Here is a 14,341-nt window from a genome sequence, read left to right as displayed (position 1 = left end):
CAGTATAACATTTTAAAGTAAATGAAAACCTACTTCTGGAAGTCTGGAATGTTCAGTGACACTACAGTCAAAATTATTTGTTCTGATCACAGAATGTCTCCTGGAGAATCAACCAGCTGAAAGGGTGTGTGAGGTAAAGTGTGTGTGGGGTGTGTGTGTGTGTGTGTGTGTGTGTGTGTTTCTGTCTGGAACTGTAGAGTTGAAATAGGAATTTATAGGAAGCTGTTTGTATGGCATGATATTCAGCTGCCAATTATTTACTAATTGTTTTCTCTTACTTGAAAAAAATTACAAAGTCAAGCTGTGTGAAAGCCAGTCCTACAGAAATAGCGCTGAGCTTAACTGAAGTATTTTTAGATAGATCTGCCAGTAACAGTTCTTGGAACTGGAATTGTCTTAATGTAAATCTTCCAAATGTGTTCACTTGAATATTATCTTGATTTTTTGTCCATATCATTTGTTTCCTGGTTATCATGTGACAGCCCTGATTTATACTTAAGATGATTACAAAGTCGTTCATGGGGCTTTTTTGGACTCTATTTCATGGGTATCTGTAATAATAAAATCAATAGAAAAATATTTTACATCCTTTTGGGGAAGAGTGTGTTCATTCTTTAAATTCCTCCTTATTTTTCCTGTAAACACCTGTATAAAACATCACAATAAGAATACAGCCTCTGTTGGTAGAGAGTTCTTATCATCAGGAACAGTCAATAGGGTTCCCATATAATCTGCCTCAATTTCCAGCTTTGAAAGGAGATGCATTCGCTGAGTCATTTGGTTTGCTCTCTGCCCTACAGAGTGTGAATACGACTGATGCTGAGTGAGTTTTGGGTATAGGAAAATTGTGAGTCAGGGCATTTGCTTGTTACAAAGACAGGATGCCAGAATGAGCTGTAAATATGGTATCTGCTTGTTCTCCCTGTTGTTTTGATGCTGTTTAGGAACCAGCATAATCTGTCCCACAGAACTGTGGATGTTACTTTGCAATATGTGTGTTGCCAGTTTGTGACCAAATGTCTTTCTTTCTCAATGCTTTTATCTTCCCTTCTATACATAAGGTCAGAAAATGAAACTGGGATCATAGTATTTTAGTATTTGGAGCCCACAATAATGACAGTTTATGAAAAGAATCAGATTCACTTTTCAATTTGGTTCTGGATATTTTAAAACCAGGATTACAAAGACCTGTGTAAATAGGTAAATTAAATAGGTAGCACTGAGTAATCCACAGAGACAGTACCCTCTGTATGTAAGCAACAGTACTTTTCCAAGGGCAGCACCATCTTGTCAGCTCTGCACACAGGAGAATTTGATAAATGCTTGTTGTCCAGAGAAAGCGTTCCTCATAAGCTGCTCTTTATTCAAGTCAAAAATGCCTATTTCTCATGTTACATCTGGGCTCTTGACATGCAGGTTCGATTGGTATCAGGTTTCATGCCAGAAAGTACTATCTACTTAATTAGAAAATACTCTGGACAACTGAAAAACAATTTAGAGGGCCAGATATCCAGGTGCACATATACATCATTGTCACCCAAGTAAATATCTTCCAGAATACCTCCATGGCCTATCCTTTTTATTAACCTTTGAAAATTCCTCCTTGACTATTTTCTGACTTAGTTACTAACCTCACCAAATAGGAATTAGTGGGAGTTTTTGTTTATATGACAATGGATGTTCAAACAGGATATAATAAGCAATGGTACTTAAAGGAAATACAGTTTCACTACATTACGTATTACAAATTCATCAACCTCTTACTTATTGAGAGGTAAAGGTAGAATTTTCCTAGTAATTTTAGGGGAACGGGTTTGTTTGGAAAACTGTTATCAAGTGTTTTCTTTACCTTTCTTATGTTTAGGAGGGTTGCTGAATCTCTTGAGGGTTTACGCTGTTTAGATATTTCTTTTCTTCCTAAGGTTCCCCCCCACCCCCCGCATTTCTCCCACCCTGTGCAGTGAGGCTAGTGGAGATGGTGATAATTAACTGATGGCTGTGCGTTGGGAGTTTAGGGATAAGTGTACTTGTATTTTAAATGTAAGGACTGATTTTGATGAAACTTGAAGTTAATTAAATAATTGTTCAGCAGTTCTGTCTAAATTGACTTTTTCTATTCCTGTTCATTTTTCATTTGGGTACAAGTGCCTGATGGGATGGGAAAGACATAGTTTCAATGGTAATATTAATTAAATAATTGTTCAGCAGTTCTGTCTAAATTGACTTTTTCTATTCCTGTTCATTTTTCCTTTGGGTACAAGTGCCTGATGGGATGGGAAAGACATAGTTTCAATGGTAATATTGCAATATATAATGGGAGGATTCTCAAATTTGAAGACAGTGACAGGAGGCAGATTAAGCAATTGTAGTGCAAATAGGGTTATCTTGGGTTCAGGGACAATGCTGGGTGAATGAACAATAGCGCGTGTCCTGTATGTCAGTGGTTTCCCAGCACTGATGAAAGTCTGTGGTGAAGGGCTCCCTAAACCACAGCAAAATGAGAAAAATAAGGTGAATGGGAGTTTTTCTGAAAGCCAAACAGATTCTTTTAGAGACTTTATTTGGAGTTAAATCATTCCCGATTTTTTTGTGTTAAAAGTATCCTTTTCAAACAATGACAATAGTAGATGGTTCTTTTTCCTAATGACCTCAGTTTGTAAAATTAAAAAAGCCAACTTCATCTTGGCCTCATTTAAAAAAATATTTTTTTCTGATCTCTTAAGCATAGGGAATCACTGGTCTATGCGGCATTGCTATGTGCCAGAGTGGCCTTGCTATAGTTCCTTGCCCACTTCTCCAGAAAAATTGGTGTCGGTGAACAAGAAATAATCCTGACGATAACATTTTTCAGCCTACACCTTTCCTGGCTGAAGAGATCCTGTTGGTAAATCTGGGTATGAGTTAGTAGACCTCTTCATTCATCCAGTTTACTTCTCATTTTAAGTTATGCTTCTCTTGCTTCTTCCTACAAAAAGTCCAGAAGGAAAAATGACCATTTGCTTTCTTCACAGTCTAAGCTAATTGTGGACTTTCACTGATTATCCCCCATATTAAGTAGCATTCGTTCAATGCACACAAGTGTGCAACCATTTCCCTGGTGAGCTGCATGTTTTTCCAGCTGAATGGAACATACAATGGCACAAAGCTTTGAATGCATTTTGGAAAATGACAAACATTATACCTTGCCCTATTGTTTTCAAGCATTTTAAAAGATGCTCTTCTTTAAAAATAAAGTTGCATTTTTTTAAAGAGTTCAAACTTACAAAGACTTGACCTGTATTTAATGCTGTTTCTTTAAAAAAGGGTTCCAATTTGATAAGAATGATTAAAACAAAGACTAGTTTTAAAAAACTTTAAAAATAAAGATAAAAATTTATCACTAAACAGATATTTTATTGAGGCTTTAAAAAAAATCTATAAAAGGAAAATTATTGCTCTGAAATTATACAGTTTCATCAAGTCCAAGTGCTCCAAAATGTCATAAAGCACAGCTTACTCAGTAATACTAAATAAGTAGCTTTCGTAGTCCCAGTAATACTCAAACAAACTTCAGGGGAAATCTTCTGGCAGACTCTGGGAACTCACAGCATCCTACTCTTTAATTACAAGCGTACAGCTGTAAAAGACATCATGAGAAATTTAAAATAACATAAACATGTCTGAGAAGATTTTATGAAGTTCCTAATCTAGTATATAGTATAGCCTTACAATTTCATATATTTTAACTAATACTTGCACACATGGCTATGTATAGACATGTACTATATAATAAAAGAAAAAGAAATGAAGAGGCCCAAGGGTGGGAACCATATCAATAAGATATAGCATTCAGGCAATAGCATATTTTTCCTGGTTATTTTGATTAAGTTTTCTCTTCAGTGAAACTAAGTTTGTGCTTTAGTCAAATCTGCCAACACAGTCAATGATGAAGCAAAAAAGAAAAAAGACTGGACTGATGTCTGTTACAGTTCATCTACATTATTCAGACACAACCATTATATAGCTTGATAATGTGAAAGTTTTCAGAATCAAAATGGAGGTGCTTGTGTTAAAAACCCCCTAACAAACAGAGCCAGGGGAAGGCCATGAAGGAGGAGTTCTCATGCATTTATGCCTGATAACAAGAATTATCACAAAGCACTCTGCAAATCCACAACCGTGCACAAAAGGCCATCGCAACCTTACACAAAAAATACTGCTGTGAGGACATCCGCCCAGCAACTGTCTATCCAACTTTGGACTGGCTTTACCCTTGTTATTGATCCTTGCAGTCAAGGATAATTATCCTAAAAACAATTATGTAATCCTCCATCAGTTTTCTTTTAAAACCCTTTGTTTTCCTTTACCTCTCTCAATACACACATAGTTTACTATGGCACATGTATTCTCTTTGCAATGCCCATTCCTGAATAAATATCTTTTTATTTTAGAGATCCTCTCTCTGTTTGTTATTTAGGTCAACAATTATAGGGAAAATATAGAAGTTAAAGAAAACACATGGCCTATTTTATAACTGATTAGCAGACCCTTTAAAAAAATGAATTTGGCATGAAATTTTTATTTTTATTCTTATTTTTTTTTCCTTTTTGTCTTTTTTCGTGTCCAGCAACGGATCGCAACCCTCAGTGTCGCACCCATACCGGACCGGGACCGGCAACGGGATTGCAACCCTCGGTGTTGCTCCCACACCTCGCTCAGCCAGTGAGCGGGAACCAGTCTGTATGTGGGATCCGAACCCTCGGCGGGAGCGCCACCACGCTCCCAAGCGGTGCACTGTAGCAGTGCGCCACCGGGCCGGCCCCTTGGCATGAAATTTTTAAAACCTAAATTATTCATTTTGTATTTCTTCAATAACCATCTATCGAAGAAAAGGCAACAGAGTTCCTTCAAAGAGTACAGTATTGTTAGTAATAATTGTAGGTTCCAAAAATGAGGATTAGAGGGGGAAGAAAGAGACAGAAAGAGATACAAAAAATATAGTATACTATCAATCACATAAATTACCCTTGCAATGTTCCAGGCACTATTCATCCATTTAATCCTCACAGTCACACTGAGGTAAGGATTGATGATTATACCCATTTTACAGGTAAGGCATGTGAGTCACAGAGCAGGTAAGTAATCTGCAGGAAATCACACAGGTGGTAGGTGGTGCAGCTGGAATCTGAACCAGAGACCATGGTACATACATTTTACTCATGTCACCAGCACAACAATGTTATGAAGTAGGTCATGTCATCTCCAATTTATAGATAAAGAGACCAAGTCCTAGAGGTTAGTACCTTGTGGGGCATCATGAAATTATTAAACGTAAGTGGAGCTGAGATTCCAAGTGAGAGGTTTCAGACTCCAAAGCCCTAGGGAAGAGGAGCACGAAGATGAAGTTTCTCAACTGGATTGAAGGGGGACATGGTCTCTGTGATCCTTAAGAACCTTCCATAGAGATAAATGGTTAACCCTACTCTCCATTGGGAGGAGAGTCTGTTCTTTTCATTACAGGGAATTCCAATCCCTAACACAGTGCATGTCATCTGTGAGGGCACCGCGCACATTCTCACACTTAATAACTCATCACAGTCATCACACCTAATAACTCAACAGTCATCACACTTAATAACTCATTGTTTAATATCTCTTTCCCCACAGACTGTGAGCTTCATTTGTTTACTGGAAGCTTACTATGTACCTGGCAGGTGAATACCTAGAAAATCCTTACCCTTTGCTTATTAGCTTTGCACCCCTAGCACCAAGCAGAGTATCCCTTGACTCTCAATAAATATTTATTGAATCAATAAATTAATCATTTAGGAGGAGCAGGTAGAAGCAAAAGGAAAAAAAAAACTACAGAGAAAAGGAAAAATTTGGGTTTGATCTAATAAACCCCAGATTTTTATTAAAATCTTAACATGCTTATGGTTAATAAGAATGATCATTTTTGTTATTTAACTCATCTTTAAAAGCAGAGGTGCTACCACATATATTTCAATTCCCAAAGTCAACTATGATCCAGAAAGAGGACATGTGTTTCAGGATGCAGTATGTGCTTCTTTCTCAGATTATTTTTTCAAATTATATTCCCCAGAGCTCAGCCTGTGTTTGTATTTGTTGCTTTCCAAAGGGTGACTTTCCAAGGCAAGTTTTCTCCCAGTAATTAGAGGTATTTATCTTAAAGCTCATCTGGTTTTAGCAGTAAGGTTACAGGCTGTCATCTATGTTGTTATTGACTCCCTCAATTAGAGGCAATGGCATTTCACCTCCACGCAAAATATTAGTAAATTAACAATCCCCACTCTGCATTCATTGGGGAAATCTGCTCTGCTTGTGATGACGAATGTGACAAGCAGGGAGTAATCAGGACACTCCGGTAACACCTTTAAGCCTTGCAATCATCGGTTAAAATTCTGGCTCTGCACCTTGCAGTTGGGGTTTGGTCTGTAGGGTGAATTTTTTTTTTTTATGACATAATGCATAAGTCAGCATTGGTAATTGGTGAGAAAAGCAAACGATAACCCCAACAAAAAACAGCCACAAAAACATCCACCCTGATTTTTCCAACCATTTCCTGTAACTCGATGTTTGTTTTAGAGCAAAAACTGAAACCTGGGCATTGCAAACAATTTTCACATCAGATTTACAACTCTCTGACATGACAACTTTGACTCAAAGAGCAAATTGTAATAAATTTTTTTTTATAGTGCTAAAAAGACTGCAAAGAAATTATTATTCAAATGTTCAGACTGCCTCTTTCAGGTCTAAGAGCATCTAAGAGAATTTTAACCAAGGAATTGTTAGGTCACAGGAGCTCTGTGAATGGGCTTTGGCTGGTTAACCTAAATTTTCTTTAAATGTCTTATGTGCATTTTATTGGGATAGGCATACATCACTTTCATCAGATTCTCCATGGAGGCTCGTAGCAACACAAGACAAGAATCTTTGGTCTGGTGGGAAGGGGCCCAGGGCTGAGAGGAAGATTCTGCCAAGGTCTGCCACCACCCAGCTGTCATAGAGCTGCTATGGTTTTAGTGTCCTTTCGCATAAAGTGCTTTCTTCAGATGGCCTATGATCCTCTTTGTCTCCTCTGTATTTTAATACTTGAATCTGATGTTGTGGGGATCATAAATTTAGCTGAACCTTCACATCTAATGTCCTAGATTCAAAAAACTGTATTAACTAATGATTCAGCATCATCCTTCACTGGCACACTGAATTTCATTAATCACAAAACTAACTAAACATTTAGGGAAACATTAATATTTGCATTGTATAAAATAGAGCGGAAAGATTAATGCCTCCCATCTCGACATGTTATCACTTCTTTATGACAAATCAAACCCTTAGGAAAATTTTTTTGTGCAGTCAGAATCTCATTTCTTTATTTAGTACATTATGATAAACAAAGCCTAAGTTACAATTTAAATCTACTATAACAGCATGTCAACTGTGTGTTTATAAGCCTATTGGTTTTATTAGATTTCCAGAGACAGAAGAGTCGAGAAACTGGGCAAGTATTGTTTAAAATTTCCCAAATAGTTATTTGAAAATACTTTTTATTTGGGGGCTATAGATTCTAGCCAAGCTTAAAATGTATCATCATTTGTGAAAATCAACTAAACTAAAATAATTTTTTTTTTTTTATCATCATGGCTTAATAAAGGCAAAGCAGGTCAAAATGAGTTTTTCATTGCTTCTACACCCCAAAAAAGCCACTTTTGAAGGTAAAGAGGATTTCTAAGAGAGAACATGACCAAATAAGAAATCGTTCTCATATGGGGGCTAACTTACAGTCATGATGAGCCCTTTTTCCTGGAAGTATTTAACCAGTGGAGCAGCGTTCTGCTTGAAGTTCATTAGTCGCCTTTGGGTAGCTTTCATATTGTCGTCAGGCCGCCCCTGTTGTTCTGCACGCTTCAATAATCTTTCTTTGAGCCTCTGATTGGCACAAGCCAGGAATACCACCAAGTCGGGAGTACAGATCTGCAGAGAGTATCAAACAGGGAGAGAGGTGTTCAATGTACCAACCAATGCAAGTGTGGTCATGGCATCATCTCCTTTGGTTCTGTGGAGGCTGCCATGTATAAATAATCTTTCTTTGAGCCTCTGATTGGCACAAGCCAGGAATACCACCAAGTCGGGAGTACATATCTGCAGAGAGTATCAAACAGGGATAGAGGTGTTCAATGTACCAACCAATGCAAGTGTGGTCATGGCATCATCTCCTTTGGTTCTGTGGAGGCTGCCATGTATCCACCCCTCTATGTTCTCACCAGCGTATCTCCGGGATTGCCGCTCCACACAAGGCCAGGGGTAGCCATTCCCATTATAGTCCCTGTAAAGGGCATTCTATAACCCACATAGCCTTATAGAGAGGCACTATGTTTTTCAAGAAAACACTTTTTCAAATAAATTTCCAGGTTGAATTAAAGACAACATAGTTCAAACTCTGCCAAAAGTATATTCGACCTGATTTTAGATAGGAGATGACTATTGGGTCACAGATGTTCTCTACAGCAAACAAGTACTGCTGCTGTTATTAGTATTTGCTGCTATTTAAAAATTATCTACTGTATGTCAGGCCCAATGCTAAGTTATTTCCTTGTGATATTGCTAAGCTTTACAACAACCTGCAAGGTAAACATTATCTCTATTTTATAGGTGAGCAAATAAGGCTCTGAGAAATTAAGTACTTGTCTGAGATCACATGGTCGACAGGGTAAAAGCTGACATTTGAACACAGGTCCATTTGGTCTAAGGCTTCTATTCCACTATCACAAAGCACCAAATGGCCCAAAGGCCTTCATGTGTTTCTGAAAATATCAAGGAATGACATGAAAAGAATCTATGAAATAAGCAGTTTTTATTTAACAAAATTAGAACTAGTATTGCTTTTAAAAGGTAACATGACCATACGAAGTGGAAGCAGTTTGTTGTTGAATATGGGACAAGGCAAAAAGGCAGTTTTGCATAGTGATTTGAAGCAATAATTTCCAAAATTTTTTGAAGCATCTTCACACTATAGTAGTAAATTTTTTGAGTATATACCCCAATAAACATACACCTATTAATTTATAAATTATGCATGTATGTATGATATGCAAGTATATCAATATAAGATACACATTGTAAAATACTCACACAAATAAAATTTTAAAAGGATGTTAAAATTTTTAAATTTTAACATTTTCTTCCCATATCATTGTGGTTTGCTTTGTGCACTCTGGAGACCACTAGTTAGAAATGGACTTTGGAAGCTGGGAGACATGGATCATATTTTTTCCCTCTCCAGGTTTTCATTCTCTCTGTGCCCTTCCACTGTTTTAGCTTCAACTACTACCCCTTGTTGATGGATTCCAAATTTACACTTTCAGCACTGACTTTGAACAGCACCTCAGTCCTATATTTTCAAATGTGTATGTGACAGCTCTGTCTGTAAGTTTTAATGTTATTTGTCACACAGCAAGGCCGAAAATTAATCTTGGCACCTTTCTACCTAAATTAAGTCCCCATCTTATTTATTTGCTTCTTTTTTTGTTTTTTTTTTACAATAACAACACTCCTTTCCTAAATCTCTTAGCAGAAGCCTTAGCATCAATTCCACCCTTACTCATGAAAATATCAATCTGTCTGAGCTATCACTGTTTTCTATCGATTTTGTCTTCCAAACATCATTCAGACTTCCCTTCCTCCAATTCTCACTGCCACCGTGTAAGCAGAGGCACACACTAGGTGAAGGGATTGAGGATGAATTTTAGAATCAGATTGTCCTGAGTTTGAATTTAGAATCTGCCCTCGATTAGTTGTTTGTCCTTGGGCAAATTGTTCAGTCCCTCTGAGCCTCATTTTCTCAACTGTAAAATAAGGGAGAAACCCCCAACTCAGTAGTTTAGTATTTACCAGTTTTTAAAAAAACATGTAAATTGCTTTTGAGAAATCTTAAAAACTTAGAAAATCACTTGTGATTTTTGTGTGATATATGATAAAGAGATTACCTAAAGTTAAAATTTTTATTTTATCAAATATATTATAAATTTCAATATAATCTTTGGTAATATTCAACTTTACCCGATATAATGAAGGACACACTTTAAAATTTAAACTAATTATATAAGGAAGATGACAAATAAATTAAAATGACATTATATGAGAATACTTCAAAAAGTTCATGGAAAAATTGAATTACAAGATAATACAAATCTTTTCATGAACTTTTTGAAGTACCCTTGTATTGTTCTTGGTTCGGTGACAGTGCATATTAGAACACAGGAACAACTGAACTACCAGCTCAGTACTGAATGCAGATAAAAACTTCACACATTTTGCAATTCTTGCATTTTGCACTGAAATGGTTTACATTAACACATTTTGTCTTTTGTTTCAGATGGCAATGTAAGTGCTTCTCTCTAGATAATACAATAAGGTCAAGGGTACCCTTACATAAGTAATCACCCTATATTTTGTCTTCTGGTTAGCTTTCGAAATACTAGCCACAGCTTGAAATTTATAGGATTTTTTAGTACTTTGAATAAAATTGCATTTTATTTTTAAAAATTTAATAGGCTTCTTTAAAAGCATTTTTAGATTTACAGAAAAACTGAGTAGATTTTTGATCAATGAATACAATTTCGTGTCTGATAAAGATGACGCTGAAGTGAATCTGCAAAGTTATTTAATTTTATAACTGTGATTAACTTGCTGTCCTTCCTTGGTTTAAATTAAATGACATATGACTGGGAATAAAAAATTTAAAATGTAAAACAGGAAGAACACCACAGTAGTTTGGGATAAGCAGCTGACTGCTCAACAGTGACCGCAGCCACAGCATGCTCATCTGATTCCTAGTAAACCCACAGACGAACTCATGACGGCCTCACGGTCTCCAAAAGTGCTCCATTTTAAAGAGAAAAAATATTTAAATTGCTATGCTTTTCCCAAAACTTTAAAATAGAGGCAGACTCCGTTCTATTTAAAAAGATGTGAAACCCCAAGAAAGTCTTTATGAAATACATCTGTGAATGGTGAAAAATATCAGCAAACAAAACGGCTGTCAGGGATCCTTGGCACGCCTTTTCTTAGCCTACATTCTCAAATAATATTTGCTGATTGAATGAGTAAATAAGTAAATAAATGCAAACGAAACTGAGATATCACTTTTGTCTATGTGGCAGTGAACTTCCAAACTGCTATTGTTTCTCCCATTGAATCAACTAAGTTGATCTTTTTTTTCCTGTCATAAATAGACAACTCAGTCTTCCTCTATCCATTTTATAGCCCATACTTGAATGATTATTTTATTAAAAATAGCCTGTAACTGCCTTTGTATAACCAAAGACATATTCACTGCATCAGACTGTAAAGTGAGCTCATTTTAATATTCCCTGTTCTTAACTGTTAGTCCTTTTGACTGCCCTGTTCTTTATGAAGATGGGTAAAAGGCCTAGACTCCATAATTCAGATCAGCTACACTGTCAGAAACTAGGAAGCAAAGTACTAAAGAAGAGAGGCCACAGTTGAAACAGAAACTGGAATCACAGAAACTATAGAAACAGAGAGAAAAAACTTGGAGGTTATCTAACCCAAATTAATGTCAAACCTGTAATCATCTCTACAATCTCTTGACAAATGATTCTGAGACTTGAACATTTAAACTTGAAAGTTCTGCCTGAGCATTTCTTGTAATGGGTACTTAATACTTATTGAGGCAGCCCCTTCATTACTTGGTGACTCTAATAACTGGGAAGTTCTTTCTAATGCTGGGCTAAAATTTGTTTCCCTATTCTGCATACAGGGGGATGTAAAATAGGTTATTTCTTTCTTCCACTGAACATTTATTGAACATATGCCATTATCATAGAGGTTAGGCTATAATCATTAAACAAGGAAAAAAGACAGATAACTGGACTTCACTACCATTTAACATGAAGATAATTTCTGGGCAGAGCTTTCAATAGACTATGAAGCTAAGAAACAAAAACCGAAATATGGTCCCATCAAGGAGGAGGGGCTCTAGAAAGTACCCTGCACCAACCCCAGGCTTTTGCCGGCACCCTAAATGGCTATATCATCTTTTCTGGGCAGAGCTTTCAATAGACTATGAAGCTAAGAAACAAAAACCGAAATATGGTCCCACCAAGGAGGAGGGGCTCTAGAAAGTACCCTGCACCAACCCCAGGCTTTTGCCGGCACCCTAAATGGCTATATCATCTGAGCACATATGAACAAGCCCTTATGGGACTAAGACCTATTTGGAATCACTTCAAATCTTCATTACATTAAGGTGACTGGATGTGTTTTATCGCCAATAAGACACAGATTAAAAAATGAACTCGTGAACTAAAACATAGGTCTGAAAAAAATATCCAGAATGAAGCAAGGGGGAGAAAAGGGTAGAAATAGTACAGAAAGGAGCAAAACAGACATATGAGACATGGTTGGAAGGCACTAGAAGAACAGAGAAAAGTGAAGAAGCAATATTTATAAAAATATAATAGCTAAGAATTTTCCAAACTGACATCAAGTCCCAGATTCAGGAAGCAATATAAAAACCAAGAAAAACAAATAGAAAACTCAGATCTAAGCACATCGTAGTAAAACTCCTGAAAACCTAGACAAACAAACAAAAAAAAAGCAGCCAGAAAAAAAAAAGCAATGTAAGATTATCTTCAGAGGAGCAAAAATAAGACCGATAGCTAAATTTTCAAAAGAAACAATGAAAGCCAGAAAACAAGGAAATTAAAGTATTGATATAAAATAACTGCCAACCTAGATTTCTATATCCAGCAAAAATACCTTTCAAAAATTAAGAGTAAATACAGACAGTTTCAAACAAACAAAAACTGAGAGAACTTGTCATCAGAAATTCTACATTAATGGAAATATTAAAGAGAATTCTTTAAGTAGAAGAAAAATGATCCAGGATAGAAAGTTGACCCAGAGGAATGAATGAAGAGCAACGAAAATGGTAAATATGTGGTAAACCCAAATAAATATTGACCATATAAAAGAATACTAGAAGTATTTTGTGGTATTTAAAAACAGAGATAGCACATAAGTCATGAGGCAGGTAATGAAGTTCAACTGTTCCAGGTCTCTGACTTGTTTAGGAAGTGGTAAAAGTACTAATTTCTATGAGACATTAATAAGTTAATAAAGCATACCATAATCACTAGACCAGAGGTGGGCAAACTCTTTCTGTAAAGGGCCAGATGGCAAATATTTTAGGCTTTGCAGGCCATATGGTCTTGTAGCATGAAAGCAGCCATAGACAATATGGGCTTGGTTGTGTTCCAATAAAACTTTTATTTACAAAGACAGGCAGCCAGCAGGATTTGGCACATGGGCTATAGTTTGCTGACCCCTGATCTAGAATAACCACTAAAAAGTTGTAAACTAGGGCCGGCCCCGTGGCGCACTTGGGTGAGTGCAGTGCTTGGGAGTGCAGTGACGCTCCCGCCACGGGTTTGGATCCTATATAGGGATGGCCAGTGCGCTCACTGGCTGAGCGCGGTGCGGGTGACACCAAGCCAAAGGTTGCAATCCCCTTACCGGTCACAAAAAAGACAAAAAAAAAAAAAGTTGTAAACTAAAATATGACAATCTAGCAGAAGGAGAAAATTAAAATATAAAAATTACTTAATTTAAAAGAAAGTAAAAAAGAAGAAATATAAAACAGGTGGGACAAATAGAAAATAAATTGTCAAATAACAGATTTAAACCTAAATATATAACTAATTGCATTAAATTTGAATAGAATAAATATTTCAGTTAAAAAAACAGAGAATGGATAAAAAAAAACCCCCCAAAACCAAAAGCCAACTATTTGCTGTTCACAAGACAGAGTCTTACCCTGAGTTCTCATTGAAAGCAAAACCCAAGACAGGGGCTTGCCTGCAGATAGTTGGTTGGGAAGTGATTCAGGAAGTAGGAGAGGTGGGGTGGGGATGGGGAAAGTGCAAAGAAGAGCAGGCGAGGCAACACAGTGCGGTATCAAACTAGTCACTGCTACGGAGGACAGAGACTTCATGCTGCTGGGCCTTCTGAGGAGCCTTTATCCATCAGATCCCATCCCTGATTGGTCAAGAGTTGCCCCTTGGCATTCTACCTCCTCATACTTTCACCCTGGGTATGTGTGTCTCAGGGTTGAAAGCCAAACATGCACAGTGAGTTGCACTGGCACAAAGCTGGTCACAGCAGAAATGGCCAAGTGAAAGGCGGGCTGAGAGGATATGATGGGGGGTATGAGGGGTGTTTGATATTGCAGTACACTTTTTTATTTATTTATTTATTTATTTATTTTTTGTCTTTTTTCGTGTCCGGCAACGGATCGCAACCCTCAGTGTCGCGCCCG

At 37.0% G+C, this 14,341-nt stretch overlaps 1 protein-coding gene across 1 annotated transcript in view; it reads right to left on the bottom strand.

The window, feature by feature from the left end:
- Positions 1-14,341, bottom strand: part of LOC103586170 (adenylate kinase isoenzyme 5-like) — a 193,056-nt gene that overhangs the window by 136,008 nt on the left and 42,707 nt on the right. Inside the window, exons 4-5 of the mRNA XM_008567344.1 lie at positions 8,188-8,326; positions 7,783-7,974 (exon numbers count right to left, since the gene is read on the bottom strand). Coding sequence (XP_008565566.1) covers positions 7,783-7,974; positions 8,188-8,326 — 331 coding nt within the window. The remainder of the gene's footprint in view (positions 1-7,782; positions 7,975-8,187; positions 8,327-14,341) is intronic.

Source organism: Galeopterus variegatus, unplaced genomic scaffold (assembly GCF_000696425.1).
Source record: "Galeopterus variegatus unplaced genomic scaffold, G_variegatus-3.0.2 Scaffold312, whole genome shotgun sequence".
Taxonomy (NCBI): domain Eukaryota; kingdom Metazoa; phylum Chordata; class Mammalia; order Dermoptera; family Cynocephalidae; genus Galeopterus; species Galeopterus variegatus.
The sequence above is the reverse complement of the archived record's forward strand: the minus strand, read 5'-3'. Positions and strand labels throughout refer to the sequence as shown.